A 27,500-nucleotide genomic window follows, 5' to 3' on the forward strand; every position below is an offset into this window, starting at 1 on the left:
TTGAAGCACCCATTTCAAGGGCATTTCCTCTTCAGCTTAAGGCAACATGACCTCTTCAAGTATTTTGATGTATTCAAACTGATCCATGATCCCTGGTATGTGATAAATAGGCCCGACACCATAGTATGAGAAACATCCCTGTATCATGATGCTGGTGCCACCATGCTTCACTGTCTTCACAGTGTACTGTGGCTTGAATTCAGTGTCTGGGGGTCGTCTGACAAACTGTCTGCGGCCCCTAGCCCCAAAAAGAACAATCTTGCTTTCATCAGTCCCCAAAATGTTGCGCCATTTCCCTTGAGGCCAGTCGATGTGTTCTTTGGCAAATTGTAACCTCTTCAGCATGTCGTTTTTGCAACAATGGGACTTTGCGGGGGCTTCTTGCCCATAGCTTGGCTTCACATAGGCCTCTTCTAATTCTCCCTGGAGCTGATCATTGGCCGGGTCTTTGCCATTTGGGCTATTCTTCAATCTATTCAAATGGTAGCTTTCTGTTTTCTTCCACGTCTTTCTGGTTTTGGTTGCCATTTTAAAGCATCTGAGATCATTTTAGCTGAGCAGCCTATCATTTTCTGCACTTCTTTATATGTTTTCCCCTCTCCAATCAACTTTTTAATCAAAGTACGCTGTTCATCTGAACAATATCTGGAACGACCCAGATTTTCAGAGAGAAATGCACTATAACCAGCATGTACATTTGCTGCCTTCGTCCTTGAATAAGGGCCACCTGTTTGACACCTGTTTTTTCACAGAATGAATGACCTCTCTAATTGAACGCCACACTGTTATTATTTTGAACACGCCCCTTTCAATTAATGATTCAGTTACACAGAATCAGCAGCATGCAAGTCATGACTGTTGGATCTGTTGGTTTTCTATTACTCTACTGCACCTACTAGTAAATTATTTGCCATGTAGGAATAAAATTTCTACTAAAAACAGTGATTGATGTGGTTAGTGATGTTGAACTGCTATTATTTTGAACACAACTGTATGCCTATCCTTTATCTGTTTATCTTCTACCCTCCAGAATCTAATATGTAATAATACCAGTTTCAGCAATAATCATCCTTCACTTTTATAACCCTCAAAGATGGAATTATAAACCATTTTTTTGAAAACCAAAAGCAAATTACACATTCTTATATTTTCATCAGCATCATTTCAGAGTTTACCCAAACAATAGAAATACATCTCCTCTTTTAGCTTTTTGTATAGTAAACTTAGCAACACCTCAAATTATATTTACATCCCTTTATTGAGAAGAATTTTTGTATGCTGTCTGGGAGCGACTTTGTTTTAGCTCTGAACATAATTTGCATTATTTTATAATCAACTAAAACCTTACATTTCATAATGTGTGTGTGTGTGTTTTGTCTCAAGCATACATACATGCAAACTAATACAAATTTTAAAAATGACATTTTTGACTTATTTTGAGTAGAATTTCCATTGAACAACAAAAATATGAATGTTGAATAAAATAAAAAAAAAAAAAAAAAAAAAAAAAAAAAAAAAACACACACACACACACACACACATCCCCAATGCCCAATGTAAAATGAAAGCATTTTTTTGTTTTCAAGCTTCTCAATCCTGTGGTTTCTGCATTTTTTTCTGTCCTTCAAGATTGATGGTGGATAAATGAATAGAAATAGGCTCAATGAACAGATGAACATTCCTCAGTCAGCAGCTGAATCAAACCTACATTCTTGTATGAAAACTGGCGAGCAGAAGGCAGAAGAACCAGCACCACAGTTGAGCTAGTTAGCACCATGATAGACAGTCATATAAATAACTACTGTATAAACACATTTTGACTTATTAACTTATTTTTTCCAGTTAAACTTTAACACCATAGGTCAAATATATTTACCCAAATCATATCATCAAAACCTTCTTGACTGGATCTAGTCCGTGGGCTCAGATGGAGGCCTTGTCGTTTGGCCTCAGTTGTCCTGCTGCTGTGTGCAGGATTCTAGAAATGATCTGTGCATGGGTTTGAGGAACGCATAGTGCGGGGCAGAAATTCAACTGAATTTGTATTAAATCTGGTTGTTTTAACCAGGATTATGTTGCAAGATGGTTTGTTTTCAACTACATTTAAGTTCCCGCTTATAGGCTAACATGCAATTTGGCAAATTTCTGGAATAATTTACTAATCTGAGTCTGACAGGGTTCAAACTGGATTACAAACTCTGGACTTCACATATTTACATCTTCACACAAAAGGAGTCTGAAGAACGAGTTTCAGGTTGTGCTGCGTGTCCACTCAGATTATTTTACTCTTCAGATTACTCGTCTCTAAGTGGTGCCACATTTGGTGCATCCAGGCCGGAGTGATCATGTGAAATTATTTATCTACAGTACACTATTTCATAAACACAATATATCTGAAGGCTTCCAGATCATCATCTTCATCATATTTATTTCTGCATCTTTCTCTAAAAGCTGTTGTGCTTCACAACAAAGTGAGGTGGAAATAAAGGTGCAGTTGGTATATTTGCCTTTATATTTATGGCATTTCTTTCAGAAAACGTCAGGTTGCGGATGACATGATTTAGAGAAAATTACATAATAATACCTTGCAAATGTGAAATCAAGACGATAAGACATGGCCTCTGTCTTTTTGTCTTTTTATGAGTCACGTCAAAGACAATGTTCTGTCATCTTGTGATGGTCAGTAAAGTTTTATGATGAGCTGTAGTTCATCTCTCTTGCTCAGTTCAGCTTCAGAGTCTCATGAAACTTCTTGAGGATTTCGTCAGAGTCGTCTCCGACGGCCTGCTCCACAACATGGCGGACGACGCTCTGTAAGGCCTGGTAGTATCTCTTCAGCTCCTGCAGCTCTGAACGCAGTCGTTCCTCCACCGCCCGGCGCTCCCGCTGCGACGCCCTCAGCTCCGCCTCGTACTTCTGTGTCACAGTTTGGATTTCCTCCTGTAGTTTTGTCTGGTAGAGAGCTCTGAGCTCCTCCTCCCTCTGGTCCAGCTTCTTGACCACGTCCATGTAGGTGTAGTTGGAGTAGGACTGCCCTCCGTTGGCTGCGACCATCTCATCCACCTTCTCCAGCAGCTCCAGCACTTGGCCTCGGTCGTTGCTTTTGGTGTTGTTGAAGACGTGATAACGATTTCCCATCATCCTCAGGACGGTGTGGAGTTCACTTCCCGCTCCCGCCAGCTTCTGTTCGATGTCAGGCCCCATTCTGTCGCCATGGGTGAAGAGGACCATGGTGTACCTCCGGGCGTCGCTCCCAAAGATCTCCTCCACCTTTCTGATGGCGTCTCGTTCCTCCTTGGTGAAGGGCCCCGCCTGCAAGACCAGCAGGATGGCGTGGGGCCCCGGGGCCGACATGTTGATGCATTTGGAGATCTCCCTCTTCACCGTCTCATCGGGGAGGGAGGTGTCAAAGAGACCCGGAGTATCGACGATGCTCACCTTCCTGCCAAACACCTCCCCTTTCTGCTTGGAGCACTCCCTGGTCACTGAGGAGGAAAAATAATACAGATTATATGCCAGCACAGCCTCCACACCTCACAACACACAGATCAAGAGAAGAAGAGTTCAGTCACTGTGTGTGTGTGTGTGTGTGTGTGTGTGTGTGTGTGTGTGTGTGAGTTACCTGAGGAGTGACTGACAGCTGCTCGGAAAGCATCTCTTCCCAGTATGGTGTTTCCACTGGAGCTCTTCCCAGCTCCGGTCTTCCCCACCAGGACCAGCCTCACTGCAACGCACAGTCCAGTCACACCAACACACTTGGCGCTTCATTAGGATTTGAGTTTACAACAGATAGGGGATAAGTTGCTGAAAAGAACACGAGAAAATGCAATTAAAGCTGAAACTAAATGTAATAAAAATGCTAAAACAGGTAAATCCGGGGGTGTACACTTTGTGATTTTGCTGTGTCCCAGATGAAAGACGACCAACGAGGAAGAAACGTGGTGTCATGTGAGAGAGGATTAAAGATGGCCGTCATCACGGTCTTGTGACCAAAGATAGACCGGGACGAAATTCTGACAGTGACAGAAATTTAGGAGAACCATCTCACAGCTTTGACCTACATCTGCTAACCAACCAATAGGAACGCAGCACTGATCAACACAGTAGAGCTGAACCCGGTGATGGAGGTAAAGCAAGCAAAACCAAATGTTTGGGATTCCAACAACGAAGAAAACAGGTCCACATTTTCCTCCTCCTCCTCTTCTTCTTTGGATTTTTTTCTCCAAACACCCATTAATAATTAATATTGCACATTAATATCACTTTTGCAAAGCATCACTCTTGCTGAGCCTCATTGTTTTCCACTATAGAGTGATCACGTACGCTGATGATGTTTGGTTGTGTACTGACGAGCCAATCAGATTCAGTCGTGTGATCATTGTACAGTCAACACACATCAAACTGGATGTCGTACCCAAGTTTATCAGGTCCGTGTTGCACAGCGTGGCTTGCAGTTTATAAGACCGCTCAAATTTCGCTCAAATTTCTGGGAGCTGGGGAGCGATGTGATGTGTTTCCTGTTTCACACGAAACCCAGCAGAGGAGACTCTGCTGTTCTGTGACGTGAAATGAAGTGTGAAGTGCTCAGAGGCCAGCTGTGCTCTCCTGACCGAGAACATCTCGATGCTCTTCACATACAGCCACATATATAGGCACATAGAGCAAGTGTCCTGGTGGACCTGCCACGTTCAACAGCTTAATCCAGGCACGTCATAACCAGGATCAGAGGCTGTGCCCCGCATGTTAATTTGAACTACAGCCAACCAAATTACTGTGTTACATTCTGTCTATGTGGCGCTGCTAGCTACTAGCCAACAGCCTGTTGTTTGGGAACAGAGAAGATAATGCAGATATGATCCAGGCTTTACACACAGCCCATTGATGGATCAGGAGATAATAAAGTTGCTGTATTTCAGCTGCGTGCAGCTAACAGGAGGCCAGCAGAACAGGAAGCTCATAAAGGAACACAGAGCGGCAGCGCCCCGTCCCGCTCTGATGCCCATTCATTCTGCCTAAAAAATAACTCTGGATTCAGCTGTTAGTGAAGATGACAGGCTTTAGGAAGGGATGTCATGACAATCCATACTTCAGTACCAGGTCCATGACAATAATCCAAAAATACGACGGTACCTGTTTTCTATGGCACTGTAGGTACCGAATGTACGATTTAGCCTCCAGCTTAATGGCCCATAACATATTCCTCCAGACCTGATGGGGGCAGTCTACATATGAGTCGTGTATGTAAATTTACAAAACCCAATATGCTAACAGTGCCGTTATGTAGTTTTCTTTTTATAATTATGTATAAGCCTGTTTATTATTTACATATTTTTCTCACATCTCAGCTGAAGACTGCAGTTGAAATTCTGTGCAATCTAAAATGTTATTTAAGCACAGCTGACATATTGTTTGAAACACTTGAGGGCTTAAATACTTGAATGTTAAGCATATTTTAATTTTCTTTCCCAAGCCGTGTTACGACCTGGCCCAGGGCAAGAAGAAGTGTCAACTGGTTCCGGAGGAGATTTGAGCGGAGGTGGAGGAAGGACGCAGCAAGATGGTCGGCATGTCCAAGTAAGGGGCATGGACCAGGTGGGAGCATGCAGAATTCCAAAAAATCACCTGGGCAGAGCTCTGGAAAGCTCAACCATCACGCATTAAGTTTCTCGTCCAAATCAGTTTATGACGTCCTCCCTAGCCCGGCCAACCTTCACACCTTGGGCATGGTAGACAGTCCTGAATGCAAGCTGTGCCAGAAGAGGGGAACCCTGGAGCACATCTTGAGCTGCTCCCCAAAAGCGCTAGGGGAGGGGCGGTACTGCTGGTGCCATGACCAAGTTTTAAGATCTTTGGTGGACTCCATCTGCACAGCAATCCAGTACAGCAAGACCCAGGCTGCCCCCAAACAGTCAATCACCTTCATTAGAGCGGGGCAGAAGGCTCAACGACACCAGTGTAGCTCTAAAGGGCGGCTCCTCACCACCGCTCGTGACTGTCAGCTTCACGTGGACCTTGGAAGACAGCTCAACATCACAACCACCTCACGCCGACCTGTCCCCTGGGAGGACCGAATGGATGAGGCCAATGAGCGAAAGAGGGCTAAATATGCAGAGCTCATCACAGAGTGTTGGAGCAACGGCTGGAAAGCCTGCTGTGAGCCAGTCGAGGTCTGGTGCCGAGGCTTTGCTGGCCACTCACTACTGCAAACCCTTAAACTCCTTGGAGCGAAAGGAATGCAATCTAGGAGAGCCATCAGGAACATTCTGGAGGCCACAGAAAAGGCCTCTAGTACCCCTTTTCCACCAAAGAGGTTCTTTGTTTTTCCACCGGCCAAACCGATTCCAAATCGGTTCCAGGCAAGCACCAACTTCGAGCAGGGGCTAAACAGGGGCCAGAGAAAGAACCGATGACGCGACCCACCACGTCATTGGTGGGCGGACTTACAGACTCAAACGGGAACAGTGAACACTATAAACGTATAGCTGAACGTAGTCGTCACTCGTTCCGACCACGAATACAACGGATAGCCGGCGATAATTGTGTTTTCTGCCTCTGGATCGCAATGTAGGCTTGTAAAGACACGAGCAGCACTTGCATCGCTACGTCCATTTGTCGTTCATGTTGGTTATTGTGATTCTGAGCGAGCGTCTCGCACACCCACGTGATCACGTTTTGCGCTGACATTATGACGTGACTCTGACTTGGCTCCGCTTGGCTCTCGGCCGGTGGAAAAGCAAACCGGTTCTTTGTTGGAACTAGTTAAGCACCGGCTCTAGCACCAGCACTGAACTAGCACCAGGTTCTTTTTGGTGGAAAAGGAGCATAGGTGGCTGTGGATCTGTAGGGGGGATCCGTGGAGCAACGCGCCTCTTGGACACAAGCCGGAGACTGATCACCCCCGGCTGGGTCGCCTGGGTGAGGGTGTATGAAGATTAAAGACCCGAAACACCCTACAACCCTGGGTTCTTCACTGATGATGTGTCCACGTATAACCGGAAGGTGTATTCAAATTCTAATGAAGGAGTGTCTATTGAAGGAAATGGGATTTTTTCTTTTCTTTTTTACAGTGGTATCGACACAGGTACGGAGAGTCGTGGAAACTCGGTGGTGTTGGTATCAGCCAATGAATTTCTGGCATTGTGACAATCCTACTTTTAGGACATCAGGATTTGAATAAGGGCTGTTTCTTACTGGGAAGCTGGTGCACCTGAAATTGATCTATAGTGTAAGTTTATGGCAGGGGTGTCAAACTCGTGCCATGGAGGGCCAAGAGGCTGCAGGTTTTCATTCCAACCAACAACTCCACCAGGTGATTTCACTGATTAGTCCCGCCTCTCTGTTTGAAGTAGGGTGATCAGTGAAATCACCTGGTGGAGTTGTTGGTTGGAATAAAAACCTGCAGCCTCTTGGCCCTCCATGGCCAAGTTTGACACCCCTGGTTTATGGGAAAGTGTCTTTGGGCCCCTGTGCATCACATGACGTCAAACTGGTTTCCAAGCCCCGCCCAGTCCTCCTGCAACTCAGTGGGGTCTGCTCGCATCTCCATGACGATGTCAGCGCTCCTCCCCCCAGCACCGCTGGTCAGAGTTCAACCAATCACAGCAGGGCATCATCAGACATTGCCACAACAGCAGCAACTTTTAGACCAACCGATCATCTGTCTTATGGATTATCAACATTTCTCCAGAGCAGGAGGAATCGACAAATTTAGCTTTAACTCCTCACAACCGCCACCATGTTTGTTCACTTCTCACTGCGTCATCAGAGAATCTGATGACTCGCACGAGCTCTGCTAAAATCAAATGAACCACTGGGAAGGAGAGCAGCTCCAGACCTCAGGAACCACCAAACTCCCAAATGTGAGTGTGGAGATTCATGAGAGCTGGAGCCACGATGGAGGATCCAGACCTGAGGGAGGAATATCCATGCTGTGCCTCCTCCTACCAACTGCTGCTGTAGAGAGAGAGGGAGAGAGGGAGAGAGGGAGAGAGTGAGAGAGAGGGGGAGGGAGAGAGAGATGTCCTGTTAAATGAGAGGACAAACTCACTTCCAGCTGGTTACAGTTATGCAAGGAAATACAAACATACTTCCAGCCAAAGCGCATGTGTGTAGATATATATATCTATATCTATATATCTATATATCTATAAATATCTATCTCTATATATCTATATATAGATATATAGATATATAGATATAGATACACAGTATATATATATATATACAATACTCACAAAAAGTTAGGGATATTTGGCTTTTGGGTGAAATTTATGGAAAATATAAAAAGTTCACGCTACAGTGATATTATATCATGAAAGTAGGGCATTTAAGTAGAAGCATACACTGGTGATTTCCTCATCTCAAACAATTTCTTGAAACAAAAGCCAACAACAGTGGTGGATATACCACAACAAAAAATGTCAGTGTCAATAACTTGTCATGTGCCCTTGAGCATCAATTACAGCTTGACAGCGACGTCTCATGCTGTTCACAAGTCGACTTATTGTCTGCTGAGGCATGGCATCCCACTCTTCTTGAAGGGCGGCCCTCAGGACATTGAGGTTCTGGGGTACAGAGCTCCGAGCCTCTACACGGCCACTCAGCTGATCCCATAGGTTTTCTATGGGATTCAGGTCTGGAGAAAGTGCAGGCCACTCCATTTGAGGTACCCCAGTCTCCAGCAGCCGTTCCCTAATGATACGACCTCGATGAGCTGGAGCATCAAACACCTGATGTGAATTTTGCCGTTAAGCTCCTTGTTAGAGAACAGCAACTTGTGCAAAAAGTACTGAAACACTGAACAGTTGGACATGTGCATTCAAAAGTTTACAGAAGGTCACATTAAGTTCACCTGTAAAGGTTATAATGCATTTTAGGTTCATCCTGAAATTTCACCCGAAAGCCGAATATCCCTAACTTTTTGTGAGTAGTATATATCAGGGTTTTTCCTGCCTTATAATTTCTTAGGCGCACCGCCTAGACGTTTTCACCGACCGCCTAGATCAAATGAACGAGGAAAGGGGGAAAAAACGCACATCGACATACTCAATCTGCGGCTCCTTTAGGAATCTGTTGTTGATGCTAGCTTGGATTGTCTGGAGGGAGTTAGGCGGGCACTGGGCCGTACGTCATGAAATACTGACAACGGAATTAACCAATCACTGCAGAGAATAGTTTCTGCTTGAACGCTGAGAGGAGGGCTTTCAGCCGCAACACATCCGCTGTAGCTAGGCGGAGGTGGAATGCATGAATCGCCTAGCGTGAAAAACACAAGTGCTCGCAAATACCAGTGATCCATTGGCCATTTGGGTGACTTGTGTGAAGCGTGCAGATTAGCCAAATAAAATGGAATCTATTTTTAATGCGGAATTTGACATAACAGCTGCACCGGCACCGCATGAGCCAAAGGGCAGAGAAACTCTCCAGCTACAGCAGCGCACTGACAAAGATTGTGAAACAAAGTGAAGAGTTGCCACTCCGCTCTATTTCCACCGGCTAACAGCAGCACACTGTCTTAGCTTGTCTATTCAGAGAAGAGGTATCACTTCGGCTTAATTTTCAATCTGTGATTTAAAAATTTTCAAATTTTTCAAATTTTCCAAATAATCAGTCAAACAACCTGTTTTTGTTTTGTTTGAATCTGATGTGTTAGGAGCTTTATAACAAGTGCATATGATTCATAAGCCTCAAATGATGGAGGTTTGGGTTAACCCAGGCTCTGTTTAGACCTGAATATGTTTCTCATTTACTTTGATGGGATTTGATTACTTCATCCGGGTATTTTGGGTGTTGTGGCTTTGTTTGGTAATAATTTGATTTGGTCAGATAAACTGAGGGCTGTCTTGGTATTGTGTGTGCTGAGTTTGGTGTATTTCTGACGTGCAGAGCTTTGCATACAGGGTCTCAGCTGGATGCTGGTCCCAGTTTTTAAACTCTTGTTTTGTTTTTGGTCCCCAGATTCCAACTGCCACCTGCAGCCAGGACCTCTTTACTTTTCCAAGCTGGTTGGATTGTTCAGTTTCAGGGGAAACTCCTGTGAGTGCAGGGCAGGCTGCCTCACTCATTCACAAACTCAAGCAGAATTCACTGATGAACATAAGACATTATTCTCTTCTCTGCACAAACAAATGCGCTCCATCATACATTTATGATAATAAATGCTGGTTTAGCACCATCAGAACCCTGGAATAAACTTCCCTCTTGATGAGTTTAGTTGTAGTTTATTCAGTCAATTCTGCTCGTTGATTATTGGCAGCTCTAGCTGATTTAATTACGGGTTAGATGTGGCCTGCGCTGGTGCAAGGCGGACAGCCAGATGAGGTTTAGTTCGCCATTACACGCTGCCCAAGAAAGCGAAAGTGAAACCATCGCCGAACTAAAAAAAAAAAAAATAAACAATAAAAAAAAAAAAAAAAAATCTTCACAGCCGAGCTCAAAGTTAAAGTTGACTGAGGCCCTCGGTTCGGACTGAAGGTTTGAACTGAAATCAAAAGAAACAATAAAAATCAAACTTACCAGGTTGTTCGGGGGTTGCCATCCCGCGGCCGCTGCTTTATTTCCGTGTTTTCCGCTCTCGGTTGTTTGATGAGCCGAGATTTAAAGCCGGTAAAGTCACAATAAACAACATCCGGTGCAGCAGACCTTTCACAATAAAACACATGACGGACGCCAGGCTAACAGTTGTTTTAGAAAACAGCAGCAGGTTAACCGGATAACTATAAAAGTATTTTGAAATATGCTCTGATATTTCAATCATTACCAGTATTCGGCATGTAAGACTGAATCATCCAGGAAAGCAATCCAGTTAAAGACAAATGGGTGCCTTTTGTTAATTAAGATCATGATTATTGAAGATTTTGTGAACTCAAAGCCCTCAGGCAGAAACAATCTAACTACTATCACAAAACATTTTTTAGCGACGTGCAGTGTATTCTGAAAGTGTCCCAAAATGGCATTAAAATAATTAAGGGATTAAAGAATTTGAATGGAGAAAATAATAATTCATCCTATAACCTGCAGGAATCGGCCACAACAAGATCACTTTTCCTTCAACAATGCAGAAACGTTAATGACAATGTAAACATCGCACAAAAAGTAAGGAAATGTGTGTTTGGTAGATGATTTCTTTGTTGTTTGATGCTTCTTGGCAGTAAATCTCATAACGTTGGAAAGCCTGTTTATTTCCCTTTTAAATGGAGCCACATCTGTAAGGAACATGACTCTGTGGGATGAGCAGCAGAGCTGAGGATGTGGGCTGCGCTCATGAAAAACTTGCCAAACAGCTGATTCTGCCTCTGACTCTTGTTTGGGGTTTGGTTGACTGGTTGACTGAAGTCTGAAGAAACGAGACATGTTGGCACTTTAACAGTTTATCCATGTGGAGGAACCAGACAGCCACAGCAGCCTGGCCCCTCCTCCTCATGCTGCTCACACACCGCTGTGGGATGCCATCCCATCCTTCAGCCAGCCTCTGTGGCCCGTCAGCCCACATGGCTGTCACTCTCTCTGGCACCAACAGCAACCCCAGCTGATCCTACCAGGGTCCAATGGGGTGGAGGTCATGACTGCTGGCAGGCCATCCCATCCTCTCCACCCCCAAACTCTGCAGGTCGTCTCTGATAAACCTGCTCTGTGGGGGCGAGCGCTGGCATCTGGGAGGATAGTTTGGTCCCAGACTGTGGAGCTGCCAATCAGGCACCTGACTGGCAGCTCAAAACAAGAGTCAATAGCAACAGCAAAATCAGCTGTTTGGCATTGGCAGAGAAGATTTGGCAAATTTTTCATGGGTGCAACCCACATCCTCAGCTCTGCTGCTCATCCCACAGAGTCATGTTCCTTACAGATGTGGCTCCATTCAAAAGGGAAACAAACAGGCTTTCCAACGGTATGAGATTTATTGCCAAGAAGCATCAAACAACAAAGAAATCATCTACCAAATACACATTTCCTTACTTTTTGTGCCATGTCTATTTGACTTGGAACTGTATTGTGAAGGCGACCTGCTCGCCTTCCCGCAGAGCTCCGGCTGCGGTCGTGTGACTTGACACAGCGGAGGAGAAGGAGGAGGAGGAGAAGGAGGAGGAGAAGGAGCGCAGAGGGGAGGAAGAGGAGAAGGAGCGCACTGCTGAAGACGGACGACGTTTCTCCACATTCCAGGTCAGTTTAGTTTTATTTTATTTGTCTGGTTTGTGTTTTATGAATTTACAGACGTCATTTCACCTGTACAGGTAGCCGTTTAGGTAAAATGGGACAACATAATATTTTATGTGATATAGGCCGATACTTCCTCTTTCCCTCGAGGTAAACATTTGGTGCCCGATAGTTTCAATATATTGTTTGTTGTTTTGTTTTGTTTTATCGGATGTAACATTTGAGTTCAAATTTAATAATAAAAAAATAAATAAAATAAAAAAACATAAATTAAAAAATGAAGCGGACCATCCGACTTTAAACCCGTTTGAAACTTTTCATATCCGCATACCCGCAGTGCCTCTGCAGGCAGTCCATGAAAAAGAGAAACGACAGAAAATCAGTTAATCGTTTTAGTCGTTTATCCATTAAAAAAAACCTACAATCTGTCGTCATATCGCTAAGTCCGTCTTTCTTTTCTCTGTCCACATCTTTACCAAATTAATACTTTATTTACTTTTTTCTATTTTTTCTTTTTCTTTTTTTTTTTTTTTGGCCGCTGACCAAGTGAAGAAACCATTTTGGAGTCTGATCTCCTCCCGTCAGACTGTGGCTGTAGTTTTTGCATTTACAGCCCACACTGATAGGATAGTAGTAGTAGTAACAGTAATAGTAGACACACACACACACACACACACACACACACACACACACACACACCCTGTCACATTCCACTAAAGCAGTAGTTTGTAAATTAAGTCAAGTCTCTCATATTTATTTAGGGATGTAACAGACTGACCATTACTGCTTTTAATGCTATACTTCTACTACTAGTACTGTCCTATACTGCTACTACTGCTACTATTACTACTACTATCCTGCTTCTATTACTATACTACTACAGTAGTACAACTACCAAATTACCACTACTACTACTGTGCTGCAACCAGATCAGTTTTATAATGCATGTACTGCCCCCTAGTGGCTGTTCTGTGTAGTTTCTTATTAACCCAGAAGCAGGAAATGCATTACTTCCTCTCAGGATCTTGCCAGAGAAAATAACATGATAATGTGTTTAGGGCCTATTACAAGAACTTAAGTTTTGCCTGAATTTAGCCGCAGAAAACCGCAGGTCATCCAGCTCCTTATGTCCTGAAGTCATGCTTGAAGCTATACTAACTGACTGATCTGGCTTCACTGACAGATATAATTGGGTTTCATTTGCATAACAGTGAAAATTTATAGAATGTTCCCTGATAATATTGTTTAAAGGGAGCATATACATTATGAACAGTAAAGGTCTAAGCACAGGACCTTGTGGAACTCCATGTAGAACTTCTGTGCACATGGAGGAGTCATCATTAACATGAACAAACTGAAAGCGATCTGACAGATGGGACTGAAACCAGTTTAAAGCAGTTCCTTTAATGTCAGTTAAATCTTCCAGTCTCTGTAATAAGATCAGAAGGTCAGTGGTGTGGAATGCAGCACTAACATCTAGCAGGACGAGTGCTGAGAGAAGTCCTGTGTCCACAGCAATAAGGAGGCCATTAGTGACTTTCAGCAGTGCTGTGATGCGCTCTGACTCCTGACTGAAAATCTTCAAATAGACTGTTGTTATGAAGAAAGTCACACAGCTGCTTGGCAACTGGTTTCTCAAGGACCTTGGAGAGAAAGGGAAGGTTAGAAATCAGTCTGTAGTTAGCTAAAACACCTGGATCTAAGGTCGATTTTTTTTTTTAAAGAAGAGGTTTAATCACAGCTAGTTTAAAACCTGTTAATAAAGACAGATTGATCATTTTAAGTAGAGGCATGCCAACAGATTTCATTAAGCAACCTAGTTGGGATGGGCGCTAGGAGACAGGTGGATGGTTTAGATGAGATTGTCTCGATTAGTTCAGGGAGGTCAAATACCAGAGGCCAAGCAGTCTGCCTATTCCAAACAACAATGTTTTGCTCTGGCACTGCACTAGTAGTAGTAATATTAACTTTGTTGGCTCCACCAGGTGTGCTGATAATCTGACATGGATCCAGGCCTCACCATCGTCCTTCTTGGGAAAACAGGAGTTGGAAAAAGTGCCTCAGGAAATACCATCCTGGGGCGGAATGCGTTTGAATCAACATGGTCCTTCGAATCGGTGACAACACAGCGTTCTGAGGCAACTGAAAATGTCTGCGGGAAGCAAGTCACAGTTGTGGACACACCAGGTATACTGGGTGCTGAGGAGGACATTAAGACCTGGTGCCAAGGAGTCCTGGACTCCTCCAGACCTTGTCTGTTTCTGGTTGTGGTCAAAGCAGATCGCTTCACCCCAGAGGAGCAGCAGGCTGTGGAGGCAGCGACTGACATCCTTGGGGATCGAGGGCTGGAAAAGAGTTATTTACTCTTCACAAGAGGTGACAATTTAAGGAACATGACACTTGATGAGTTTATCTTTAAAGTTGAAGGTGCACTTCCAGACGTCATCACGAGAAGCTTTGCAGGGAGGTATCATGTGTTCAACAATGAAGCCGGAGGATTGGAGCAGGTCCGAGAGCTGCTGGTCAAGTCAGGTCACCTCACAACCAGTAAGCAAGGATCTCATTCTCTTGTTATCATGATGTGTGTGTGTGTGTGTGTGTGTGTGTGTGTGTGTGTGTGTCTGTGTGTGTGTGTGAGTGTGTGTTGTGCAATCAGGTTTGGTTTGACAGAGCTACCTTACTATGTGGACTTTGAGTAACTGCAGAGAAGACAAAATCCAACATTATTCATGCAGGTGTGATAAAGAATCCTCTGATATAAAGCATCAGTATTCAGCGGTATACTTCCTCTGGCATATATGTTCACAAACTGTCTAACAAGGTCTCTCAGGTCTTCTGATAAACACACTACCTATATGTAGTAGTGACACTGAGGAAAGGAGGGGTTGGGGCAGAGGCACACCAACATGTCTCCTTAAGTCAACATTCACAGCTGGACCAACATATTTCAAATCATGTTTCATGATCCATAATATAAATTTATCATTATCCATATTATAAATCATTTCTCTTTCACATATGGAATCCTCCCCCAAGCCGTTCACTGCACCTCATGTGTTGGTAGAGCCTGCATATCACATCAGATCAGAGGAAATGGTGCATCTCTCCTCCACATTTTGGTATTGTCACAGTTACACTGATTAGCCCAGAGGGGACGCTACCGTTACAGGTGAAGCCAAAGTGTTACTTGACAGGGGTGCTCATTTGCTGTGGGATGACATATGAAATCAGAAATCTTTATTGTAACCATATCAAAAGCATAACAAAATTGTGTGCGCTTCCATTTACAGTGCCTTTCAAAAGAGAAAGACTAAAAAGAGAAAAACTAAAACAAACAGTAAATAAAAACAGTAAGTATACAATAAATAAAAAACAGTAAATATATTGCACTAAGACAGCTATTTGCTATTTTAAGCAAATAGAGAGGGAGGTAGGCATGCCCTTCAGTGTCCATTCACTATTTCAACAGCCCTGGGATATGTGCTGTTTTTCAGTCGGTGGTGTGCTGGGTAGAGTGTGTGTGTGTGTGTGTGTGTGTGTGTGAGTGTGTGTGTGTGTGTGTGTGGTGTGCTGGGTGGAGTGTGCGTGTGTGTGTGTGTGTGTGGTGTGCTGGGTAGAGTGTGTGTGTGTGTGTGTGTTTGTGGTGTGCTGGGTAGAGTGTGTGTGTGTGTGTGTGTGTGTGTGGTGTGCTGGGTAGAGTGTGTGTGTGTGTGTGTGTGTGTGTGTGTGTGTGTGTGTGTGCTGGGTGGAGCGAGTCCTTCAGGATCCTGCGGGCTTTCTTGTGGCTTTCTTGCGGTTGCTAAGGAAGTCAGGGCAGTTGCTAAGGAAGTCAGTATGGTGTTACCGTATCTTGTTTTACATTCACACCCTTTTGGAGAGTTTTAATAGTTTAGTTTAAACTCGTCTTTTGCATTTTTTTGACATCACTGTGTACTTTGTTTATTCCATCAGATATTCCCACAGACTCTGTCCGGCCAGAGGACAGGAGGATTGTGCTGATTGGTCGACCTGGAGTTGGGAAGAGTTCATCAGGGAACACCATCCTGGGATCTGACGTGTTTAAGGCAAACTGTGACTTTGGAGCAGTCACCACCAAGTCTAAGGCAAAAGCAGTGATGGTGGACGGTCGTCAGGTCACTGTGATGGACACTCCAGGCTTCTCAGATAAAGTGTTGTCTTCTGAGAGGCTGTTTGAGCAGATCATGAAAATGCTGATAGAGTGTCGTCCAGGGCCGCATGCTTTTATCTTTGTGGTGGAGATAGGCAGGATCTCTGAACATGATGCTAAACTGTTCAGCTTGCTGCCGATACTGTTTAACAGCGATGCTCTAAAATATTCCATGGTGCTTTTCACCCATGGAGACAAGCTTGGAAATCAGTCCTTTGAAGAGAAGATCCAGGGCAGTCGGTGTTTGTCTGAGCTTGTAAAGAAATGTGGTGGTAGATACTGTGTCTTTGATAACAGCCGGAAAGGAAACAGACTGCAGGTCAGAGAGCTCTTAGGTAAAATAGATAACATGGTCACAGCTAACGGTGGTGAGTGCTACAGCTCTGATCTGTTCAAAACAGCCTACACATTCTGGAGGGAGGCACAAAACCGAGCATCATTTGAAAAGGCACGAGACAGTTTAGGTGAGGCAGATAACCCTAACTCTAACCTTCCTGTCCCTTACAGAGGACAGGCTCAGTGCCCTCTCCCTAACCCTAATCCTAACCCCGCCAAGCCGTCAGTCTGGGAAAGACTGATACGCTTTCTCGCCAGGAAGTGGGAAGAAATCAAAGCATTTTTCAAATCGCTGTTGTTAGAATCTCTGGTCGTATTTGCTATGTATTTGCAGTGAGTTCTGTGCCTGATTGGCTACCGGCGAGGACAACCGGGATTGGACCAACCAGCGGGGAAGAGCGCTATATAAGGAGACCAGAGGAGGAAGAAGTCAGCATTCTTCTTCCGCTCCCAACTCGAAACTCCCTCATTTTGCCCTGTATTGTGTGTGTGTGAGACAGGGAAAGTAGAGTTATACTTTGTAAAGAAAATTGTGATTAAGTAACGGTAGGGGTGGGCTGCTATTTTCTTTGTGAATGTCTTTTTCTTCTGTGTTTTGGTAAGTTAGGGAGGTTAGTATTTCTGTATGTTATTTTCTCCTTATTTTATTAGGTTATCTCTTGAAAATTAGTTAGGGTCGTTTTGTTTGTTATTTTGGCCGGAGTCCACCCCGAAGCTTCAGTTAATAGTCTTGCACTGTAAATAGAATTCACATTTTTGTAAATAAACGCATTTATACTTGACAGCCTTGTGTTGATTAAGGGTTATTTGGCTTGGGAGTAGAGGAAGTTGCACATTCATGTTGTGCCTCTGGTTTCCCCTAGACAGGGTCATAACATGAAGTGGGGGCTCGTCCGGGCGCATTCTGCGTTTTTGTACAGTGGTACGTAGTTGTTTTTTTCTCTCTGGTTGGCAGTTTTTGGTGTGGGGCACAATGGATTTCGATTTGGATGATTTTGTTGTAAAACCCAATTGGGATAAACTTGAGCGGTGTAGGAAAGCCGATTTATTGATTGTTTCAAACTTTTATGATATTGATGTCCCATTAAGTGCTCGTAAAGCTGAGCTTAAGCGGTGCCTTGCTGACAAACTGGTGGAGAAAGGGGTGTTGTCTCACTTGGTTGGTGCTACTGGTGTTGCTGTAAAGGAATCGGTGGCAAAGGTGGCTCAAGCTGATGCTGTTCCGACTCCTGGCATAGATCCAGGTATACCTCCCGACCAGCCAGCCGAGCCGTCTACTGAAAATCTCCGCCTAACTTTGCGCATTAAGGAGATGGAAAACCTTGGCAGGTCCCCTTAACCGAGCGGGCTTCAGAAATTTCCGCTTTTGTTACGCCCGACCACTTCTTACAATATACTGATGCCTTTTGGCTTGAGAAACGCTCCTGCTACTTTTCAGCGTTTAATGCACCGGGTCCTTTTTGGTATAGAAAAATGTGAAGCTTATTTAGATGATGTTGTGGTTTACTCTGACACCTGGTCGGAGCATTTGGAAATCCTGGCTTTGGTATTTAGGTGCCTTAATGATGCTTCCCTCACGCTAAATTTAGCGAAATGTGAGTTTGGTAAAGCCACTGTCACCTATCTCGGCAAGCAGGTCGGGCAAGGTCAGGTGCGTCCGATAGGGGCAAAAGTGCAAGCCGTGATAGATTTCCCTGTCCCTCGAACCAGAAGGGCGTGTCAATTGTCATCAAGCATCATGTCAGGTTTACAGGAATATCTACCCCTCCATACTGTTTGAATGATTTGACCAGGTTTTAACCCAGTGTGCGTGTGGGAAGGGCTGTTTTTTTTTTTTTTTTGACTGCTGTAATTTGATCTCTGCTCTGATCCTCAGTTTCTGATCGCCCCTCACAGTCGACCAGCTCTGAATGTGGTGGTCATACTTTTTTTGTTTTTTATATTAACAATGACCACTTAATTTTCAAAATATAAGTAAGTAAGTAAGTAAGTAAGTTACACTTTATTAATCCCACAAGGGGAAATTCCAGTTTAAGTTACATCCCGTCCAAGAGACACAAAAAAGACATGACAAATACAGGGTTACAGGATCAGGAGAACTTCAGGTCAGCCACCGTGTGCGGCGCCCCTTACATTAGATGAGAAAGGAGGACATTAGGGAAGGAGAGGGGGAAAAAAAGGTCAAATGTCAAACTGGGCTCCAAGGGGAGCACAACATGGCATTAGCAAAAAAACACACCCCAGCACAATAAGCACATTATAAACAACATGACTCGAGACATTGCACATGTGGAAGGGGGAAGGGATTAGGGAAGGGGGAGATGTCCCAGCACAGACGAGGGCCGTATGCAGCCACTATGGCGCTCTGCACCCACAGACTGCACTGTGACGGGAGGGGAGGTGGGGGGGTGTGGGGCCAACGAGGCGTTGAATTTCAAGGAATGTGTGTATGTGTCCTTGTGTATGTGTATGCGTAAGTCCAGGACCATCTTCCCCATTCAGACTACACATTGTCTCTGCCGTCTGATAAGATGATAGCCCCAGCCGTTGCCCGGGAGACGGCCTCGTGAGTCCTGAACAGAGTTGAAGATCCCAGGTGGAGGGTGATGGGGAGGGAGTGGGAGAGAGCGGCTGTCTGCATAAACATCCAGGAGAAATTGGAGATAGCGGCCTTCCAAGGTCGCTGGGGCGCCAAATTGTAGATAGAGTGATTGTTATGGTCAGGCTGACTCTGCAATTTCCATCAGCCTTGAGTCTCTGTGGTTCTCTCGGTGATTCTGAATAATTTCAAATTATGGCACATTTCCTCATATCAGAGTCGAGCTTCCAACTTCTCCAAGTTGTTACCCATCTGGCGTAAAAGTCCAGGAATTTCTTCCTGCTTGAGAATTGATTCACGAATCAATTCGTATAATGCATGAGTCTGAGTGTTGTTAGCTCGGCACAAACCTTCTATGGCTGGCAGCTTCTCCAGAGCCAAAAGCGCTGCCAACACCCTCTGAACTTTGCGATAAATCAGGAGTCCACCAGCACCAAACAGCAGAAATCCTGTTATCATAAATCCAATCATGTAGACGTCTTCAACATCCTCGACGGAAAGAATCGACAGGCACATCACCCTCCACTGCTCCCAGGAGTCCATGGTGTACCTGGCGGCAAACGTTCCGGCGGGGCATGCGGGCTCTCCTTTGCCCAGTTTTCTTGTAGAGAAAATTTGATCAATTGCATAGAAAATTTGATCAATTGCATAAGAAAATTTGATCAATTGCATAATAATTCTAATAATAATTGCATAATAATTAGAATAATAATTCTAATTTCTCATTCAAAGAGTTTTATTTTTAAAAATTTGGCAGTCAGCTGTTACATTATGGTATCTGTTTAACTTTTGGATATTTTAGTTAGAACTGTTTTTTAGAGCTGTTCTGAATGAAGAGAGGAAAAACATGGGAAACCTGAACACAAACTGACACTGACTCAACAACAGACACAGACCCACGTCTTCCTTAACGCACCACTTGAGGTTCTTTGCTTTGGCAGCACCTTCAGCCCTTCTCCTGCTGTTGGGCTGGCCAGCTGGTTGTACACAGTCTGCAGATTCACTGGCATCTTGTCAATGAAGATTATTGACAGTGCCTTTCATTTTATGCATTTCATTTTTTTTTCATTATACAAGAAAAGATTAAGAATAAAATTCTGATGTGAAAATGTGTTAAATGTGAAAAAATGTGAAAAAAATCACAGACAACTTCTCTCTGTCTCTGCCTTAAAAATATCCCAGGCAGGTGTGACAACGCTGAAACCACTGTACACCCTCTATAAACAGGCTATGAAAGTGCTTGATAAAAATCCAAGAAATTACCATCACTTTACAATCATAAAAAAAACATAACTTGTTTACCTTTGAGAGTTTCCTCTGCTATGCCAACATGTGCTTAATGTATAGGTTGATACATAACCTTGCACCACCACCGCTCAAGCAAGGCATGTCATTCTGCAGGGACAATGCAAGGGCCTCAAGGGCCTCAGTGAGAGGTGACTGTCACACCCAATATATATATATTTGTACTGCTTGAATATATATTTCAAGCAGTACAAAAATGGAACTCAATCTCACTGATCTTGTTTTAACTGAACTTAAAAGGCTATTCTCTATGTGATTAATATGGTGTTGTCATTGTTGAATCATGTATTACTAATGTTGCCCTACTGGAAGTGAAAGTGTCTGTAATGTTTATTTGTTGTTGTGTACTGTTTTATGTAAATAATTTTAGCACCTTGCCCAGGGACCACAGATGAAAATGAGCAATATAACTAACTCTGGTACATGATCTATTCTGTACATGGCCCCTGTTAAATAAGCCAATAAACTAATGTCTTTATGGAATATCTCATTAACTTAATCCTCACAGCAGCAAAACTTCGCAAAGAAATAACTTGAAATAGTATTTTTAAAAGAGGTGGAACAGTGAGCTCCATGTTTCCAGCGTCTGCATCTCCAAACAGAGTTCAATCCTTTCATGTTCCTTCAGATCAGCCTCTTTCCGTTCAGATCAGAGCCACAGATCAGCTGTGCTCTCTGCAGCCCTCTTCTTTACCTCTCACTCATTAAATACATTTCATTTATTTTACTGCAGTTTTTAATCCCAGTACCTCTTTGGTTCTTTGTACCATTTTTTCAAAATAGCTCACAACATCTGATTCTCTCCCTCCAGGCTTCTCACTGACTCTGTTTTTATTGTCTCTCTGTTGGTTTTAAATGACCTACTTTTTTCATAATATTGTTTATTTCATGTGAATTTATCTCTTTTTGCTGTGAAGTGTCTTTGAGTACCAAGAAAAGCCTAAACAAATAAAATGTACTCTTCTTCTTCTTCTTCTTCTTCTTCTTCTTCTTCTTCTTCTTCTTCTTATTATTATTATTATATTTATATTATATAGATGTCTATGTTAATGATGATGTGACGGTCACCTGACTGTTTTTGTTTTATCTGTTTTTACTGTAAAGCACTCTGTGTATTCGTACTGCGAAGGGTGCTATATAAATAAAATTTTACTTACTTACTTACTATTATTATTATTATTATTATTATTATTACTTTGTTATAATATTGTATGCAGACTGAAATGACTGTGCTGTTCTTTGTATCCTTTGGTTTGATGTATTTTCAATGTCGCTCAATAAATCCACTTGTTTTAGGGCTGCAGTATATTTTTGTCCACAAGGTGGCAGTCTATGTGCTGCTTCCAGCTGTGCCAGGTTCAGCCTAACCTCACTGTGACTGAGGAAGAAAACAAACATCATGAAGGTCATTAGTCACAGAGCAGCAGAAGCACCAAACTGTTCCTCCTGACAGACAGTGTGAGGGGAAAAGCTGCTGGTTTCCTTACAGGAACTCAGATCAGCGGCTCCGGCACAGGTTTCCTCTCAGGTGGGCCTGAAGAAAAGCGAGTGGGCCCACTTTTCCCACAAACTATCGGCTTGTACCAATTAGGATGAAAAATAGATGCTGCTAACAACAACAAAATATGGACCAAATGAATTCAGTGGCAGAACTTTACAAGTCAGGCCTTTAAATGTGAATAATAACCTGATATCCTGTCTAACACACTCAACCAGCTGAGCATCAGTCACACAGGATTTACACACAATTCAAGAAAACCCCATCCAGCCTGTCCCGCTGTCAGATTAAAAGAAATCTGGGTGAAAGAGAAAGGAGATTATAATAACACTAACAATGTAATTACAATAAGAAGCAGAAGATGGCGCTGCCCGCTGCTTATTGACACCCAGCAGCTCCTCTTGCTGCAGACGGTCATCATACGTGACTGCAGTAGAAGTAGAAGTACTGTTCCTCTGCTGGTATGTGACTGCAGTAGAAGTAGAAGTACTGTTCCTCTGCTGGTATGTGACTGCAGTAGAAGTAGAAGTACTGTTCCTCTGCTGGTATGTGACTGCAGTAGAAGTAGAAGTACTGTTCCTCTGCTGGTATGTGACTGCAGTAGAAGTAGAAGTACTGCTCCTCTGCTGGTATGTGACTGCAGTAGAAGTAGAAGTAGTGCAGTAAAAATGTCCTGCAGTAAAAGTCCAAAGTGTCTCATGTCAAATGTCCTGGCAGTAAAAGAGACTGAGCTCCTTTTTCCAAACAGTAACTGTGTTAGCTGGGATCTTTTCCATGCAGTTAGAAAAGGAGCAGAGAACACGCTGCACACTACATGCTTTTAAAGGGGCATTACACTCAACTGAAGTGAGGACCCATGCCATGGTTGAGTCTACATGGCTCTCATCATCCACACTTCCTCCACATTTTGTGCCAGTTTAGAGTCTCCCAGGTCCTCACCGCAGTTTTTCATAGTGCAGCTTTTATTGTGAAATTTGGAAACAACAAAAAGTAGAAGCAGGGGTCAGTTACATGATCCTACTTTAAAGGAATATTCCAACATTTTGATTCAAAATCTCCTTTTCTTCTCCCGACGTCCTCAGACTGAGAGCAGATGTTTTCACCTCTGGACGTCCAACTCTGACTTTCAGACGTTTGAAGCTTTTTTTGTTTTTTGTTCCAGTTTTGAAATGTAGACACACCAGCCTGGACACTGCCAGGTGTGTGTGTGTGTGTGTGTGTGTGTGTGTGTGTGTGTGTGTGTGTGTGTGTGTGTGAACGACTCCTTAAGAAAGTGCTTGTACTAATTAGTGTTTGTTGATCTCGTTAAGGGGGCTGCTGTCATACAGCACCAAAAGTCATTAAGCTCGTTAAGATCAAGAACCTCGTTAAGAGATCAAACCGTCTGATGTTGTTTATGCTAATGAGCGGCTACAGCGAGCTAGCTGCTGTTTGTTTGTTGTTTTGTGGGCGGAGCCACTTACTTAACAGTTTGACGGACAACTGGACTTATTAATGTCCAAATTAGCATGAAGAACGCTAACGACTCTGTTTTTATCTGATGAATTACCATCTGCGTGTTTATGTGTTTGTTAATTACTCTGTGTGTGTGTGTGTGTGTGTGTGTGCGTGTGTGTGTGTACTAATTTGCCCCGTCGTGGTTTTGTTTGTTTGTATGTTTGCTGAGTTTTGACGGACAGCTGGACTCATCAGCATGGATGTGGAGCAGCTAACGAGTTGCTAACGAGGTGGCCGGGCTGCAGAGCTCCGCCCCTCCAGGAAGTTTTTTCTCAATCAGTTTTTCTTTTCACATCAAAGACACAAAGTTTTTTTTTTATATCTGTTGTTTTGTTTTTTGGTTTCATAATGTGGATATTTGCAGCGGAATGTTAATTTTTCTCCTTAACGATTCCACGGCGACGGACAGAATCCGAAAAAAAAACTTTATTTGTGTCTGAAAGCTGGAAGTTGGGAAGTCCGAGCAGCTTCCATGAAGATCAAAGCGGCTTGAGGAGAAAACTTAATGGGAGCGCCCGAAGCTCATCAGCCAATCAGGACGCGGCTCGGCACGGCTGAGCTCCGGATTTGTTCCAGAATATTTTTCACGAACACTTTTGTTTTTTCATGCTCTTCCTGCTGCTCTGAAGTTCTTATTTGTCTTGTTTCTGTTTGATTTCTTTCATTTATGAATTTCTGTTACCGTTTTATGACGCCGCGCTTTTTGTTTTATTTTGAAAAGCACTTTGTGGCTCTGTTTTGATAGTCATTATGATCATTATTCATGAGGTTGTCATTATTAATGTTACTATTCTGTCACTTACAAGAGAGTTTTAAATGCATCCGCTCCCACAACCAATCAGATTTTTATTTATTTATTTATTTTAATTACAGTTCATTAAACCTTAAACCTAAAAAACCTCAGCAAAACAGCAAGAAATCACTGAAAAATTTGCAAGAAATATGTACAAAAAAAGAATCACCTGACAATTATCAAAGCATGACCACACAAAACTGCTTAACAAAGAAATTAGCAAAGATCATGTTTAAAAATATTATAACTGTTTATTTGAAATTACATTGTAAGAAAAACTGACGAGAAAATTAACCCCAAAAAGTAAATAAATCATAAATCAATGAAGAAATACAGACACACACACACAATACACACACACACACACACACACACACACACACACACACAAAAGATCAATGAAATATATAAGAAAATCATGGTTCCATGGTCAGGTGTGTGTGATGCTGCCTTCAGGTCCAGTTTCCAGCGCGGAAATGATAAATACATCACACTAACGGAAGAAGAGCTAGACCAGGGTGTGTGTGTGTGTGTGTGTGTGTGTGTGTGTGTGTGTGTGTGTGTGTGTGTGTGTGTGTGTGTGAGACAGGGTGTGTGTGTGTGTGTGTGTGTGTGTGTGTGTGTGAGACAGGGTGTGTGTGTCTGTGTGTGTGTGTGTGTGTGTGTGTGTGTGTGTGTGTGGAGGTTTGGTGAAGCTTCATGACCTTCATCCTGTTTCAGGATCCAAACTGTTTTATTCCTCCAGTCCACAGCTTCTACCTGCTCTGCTTCTATGGACCTGTTTCCCGTCTGTCTGTCTGTCTGCCTGTCTGTCTCTCTCTCTCTCTCTCTCTCTCTCACACACACACACACACACACACACACACAGATGTAGAGGAGCCAATCAAGCCAAAAGGTGACCCAATGTTCTAATTTTCTTAACTAGGTTGCCATGGAAATAAGGTGTGTGTGTGTGTGTGTGTGTGTGTGTGTGTGTGTGTGTGTGTGTGTGTGTGTGTGTGTGTGTGTGTGTGTGTGTGTGTGTGTGAAACAGACCAAAAACTGGGTTAAAACACAGCGGGTTAATGTCATGACACACCTCAGTCGACCATCAATCACACACACACACACACACACACACACACACATACACACTCACACACACACACACACACACACACACACACACACACACACCTGTGAACTAGAGTAAAATCTGACCTTTCTTTACAATGATAGATTTAGTTCCAGTTTTTCAATGTGTGTGTGTGTGTGTGTGTGTGTGTGTGTGAGTGTGTGTGAGTGTGTGTGTGTGTCTGAAAATGTGTTTTCTGGTTTCTGTGGAGTTTGTTTGTGGAGCTGCATGAAACATCGTCTTTAACATTTATGATTCTTCATTTTTATATTTTATTGTCTTTAACATCAAAGGAAGAAAAGGACAAAATGATTCAGTTCAAAGACATTAAATTCAAATAAAATCCATTTGAATTCATGAGAATTCTTTTTTGTTTGTTTATTAACTTAGATCTGTTCAGGGCACTCTTCATTTTTTTATTCCTTTATTTTTATATTTTGTGCTAATTCATGGTAACTTCTGGGTTTTTACTTTCTCAGTCATTTTCTTGTATTTTTTTCTGCTTTTTTCGCTCATATTCTGTTCATTTGTAGGTAAATGTCTTGCAATTTTTCTTCCTTCCTTTCCTTCTTTCTTTCTTTTTTTTGGGTTATTCTCTACAAGTTTGTCTGTACTCGTGGCAATTTTATGGTCATTTTATTTTATTTTATAATTTCATTATTTATTTTTTTCTCCACAATTATTCATTTTGTGATCATTTTCTGAATGAAATCAACTAATTTTCCCAAGGTTTCAAATATTAAGAAAAACTGATAATTGAGAACAGAACAGTGTGTCCTCCTGCGGTGATGCGTTTAATGACCTGACAGACTGCCGTCTTCCTGCGGTGATGCGTTTAATGACCTCACAGATTGCCATCCTCCTGTGATGATGCGTTTAATGACCTCACAGACCGCCGGCGTCTACAGCGCCGCCTCCTGTCCTGCCTCTCTGCAGCAGCTCCATCCTTACGGCCTCCTTCACTGCCGCCATGTTGGTTGCTGTCAGAGACTTTGGACTCTGCGCTGCCCTCTAGTGGATTTACTGCTCAGCATCCATGCAGATGTAAAGGATGCAGTAGAGCCATTGCAGGGAGGAAAAAATTGGCCTGTATGTATCAGTAACATTCCAGTGGGTGTATATGTACAGGCCATATTTTCTGTTCATGTTTTACAGACAAAAAAACAAACTCCAGTTTCCAGGTTATCAATTTTATAAAACTTCAGCTTTCGGTAATTCATACAACATCTTTGTAATGTGGGTTTTCTTGTGAGGGATGACACTGTGTTGTTTGTCAAAGACAGCTCAGCTTTTATTTTGAAGCAATGTAAACCTAGAGGCCATGTGAAATAATATCATGGATGGAGCTAGACTACAAGAACAACAGGCACAGTGCACGAATAACAACAACAACAACAACAACACACACACACACACACACTGAGCCGAGCAGCAGGGAACTGGGCTCAGTCCATGTCCGCTGCCCAAAAGCATGCTGGGACAGGCATTAGAACATCAGGCCTGACAACAGCACGGCACCTAACCCTGCACACACCAACCCTGACCCCCTGTACCTCCTAGTACCTCAACCCCCAGCCCCTGGAACCCCCAGCCCCTGGAACCCTCAGCCCCTGGAACCCCCAGCATCTGGAACCTCCAGCATCTGGAACCTCCAGCATCTGGAACCTCCAGCCCCTGGAACCTCCAGCCCCTGGAACCCCCAGCCCCTGGAACCTCCAGCCCCTGGAACCTCCAGCCTCTGGAACCTCCAGCCCCTGGAACCCCCAGCCTCTGGAACATCCAGCCTTGAGAAACCTGAGCCTTTAACAGCTGATGACAGTTACAGCTCTGCTCGAATTGATCAAGTGATGTCGACACAATTGCTGCTGAAATCAAGTGCCAGCTCGCCTGGTGGAACCCGGCCCTCCCTGTCAGCCAAAAAGTGAATCTTTAAAAAAAAAAAAAAAAATACCAAAGCAGCTCTGGTTTCTGGGTGAGAGCTGCTGCTGTTTTAGCCAATAGGAAGCAGGCACAAACAGCTTTTCTGACCAATCGCAGGAG

At 43.4% G+C, this 27,500-nt stretch overlaps 2 protein-coding genes across 3 annotated transcripts; one reads left to right on the forward strand and one right to left on the reverse strand.

Annotated features, from left to right (window-relative positions):
- Positions 1 to 2,044: 2,044 nt before the first annotated feature.
- LOC115371247 (GTPase IMAP family member 9-like) lies at positions 2,045 to 10,590 on the reverse strand. 2 transcript variants are annotated; one of them, XM_030068483.1, is made up of 4 exons: positions 10,516 to 10,588; positions 7,909 to 7,950; positions 3,623 to 3,724; positions 2,045 to 3,485 (listed from the first exon to the last, which is right to left on the reverse strand). In XM_030068483.1, the coding sequence occupies exons 1-4, from the start codon at positions 10,535 to 10,537 to the stop codon at positions 2,722 to 2,724; spliced, it is 930 nt and encodes a 309-aa protein (XP_029924343.1). In that variant the 5' UTR covers positions 10,538 to 10,588; the 3' UTR covers positions 2,045 to 2,721. The 2 variants fall into 2 exon arrangements, with proteins under 2 accessions (XP_029924343.1, XP_029924342.1); XM_030068482.1 differs by having other exon boundaries at positions 2,046 to 3,485; positions 7,909 to 7,953; positions 10,516 to 10,590.
- Positions 10,591 to 12,101: 1,511 nt separating this feature from the next.
- On the forward strand, positions 12,102 to 17,362 carry LOC115371235 (GTPase IMAP family member 8-like). The gene is made up of 3 exons (XM_030068464.1): positions 12,102 to 12,156; positions 14,136 to 14,697; positions 16,102 to 17,362. The coding sequence occupies exons 2-3, from the start codon at positions 14,154 to 14,156 to the stop codon at positions 16,989 to 16,991; spliced, it is 1,434 nt and encodes a 477-aa protein (XP_029924324.1). The 5' UTR covers positions 12,102 to 12,156; positions 14,136 to 14,153; the 3' UTR covers positions 16,992 to 17,362.
- The last annotated feature ends 10,138 nt before the right edge of the window (positions 17,363 to 27,500 follow it).

The sequence above is a fragment of the Myripristis murdjan genome, chromosome 14, assembly GCF_902150065.1.
Source record: "Myripristis murdjan chromosome 14, fMyrMur1.1, whole genome shotgun sequence".
NCBI lineage: Eukaryota > Metazoa > Chordata > Actinopteri > Holocentriformes > Holocentridae > Myripristis > Myripristis murdjan.

Excerpts from the sequence above, each read along its gene's own strand:
- LOC115371247 (XM_030068482.1), bottom strand. The coding sequence starts at position 10,537 with ATGGCAACCCCCGAACAACCTG. Across the intron at positions 7,954-10,515 it reads GGCAACCCCCGAACAACCTG|CAGCAGTTGGTAGGAGGAGG; the intron begins GTAAGTTTGATT and ends CTCTCTCTACAG. Across the intron at positions 3,486-3,622 it reads AGCTGTCAGTCACTCCTCAG|TGACCAGGGAGTGCTCCAAG; the intron begins GTAACTCACACA and ends TTTCCTCCTCAG.
- LOC115371235 (XM_030068464.1), top strand. The coding sequence starts at position 14,154 with ATGGATCCAGGCCTCACCATCGTCCTTCTTGGGAAAACAGGAGTTGGA. Across the intron at positions 14,698-16,101 it reads GTCAGGTCACCTCACAACCA|ATATTCCCACAGACTCTGTC; the intron begins GTAAGCAAGGAT and ends TTATTCCATCAG.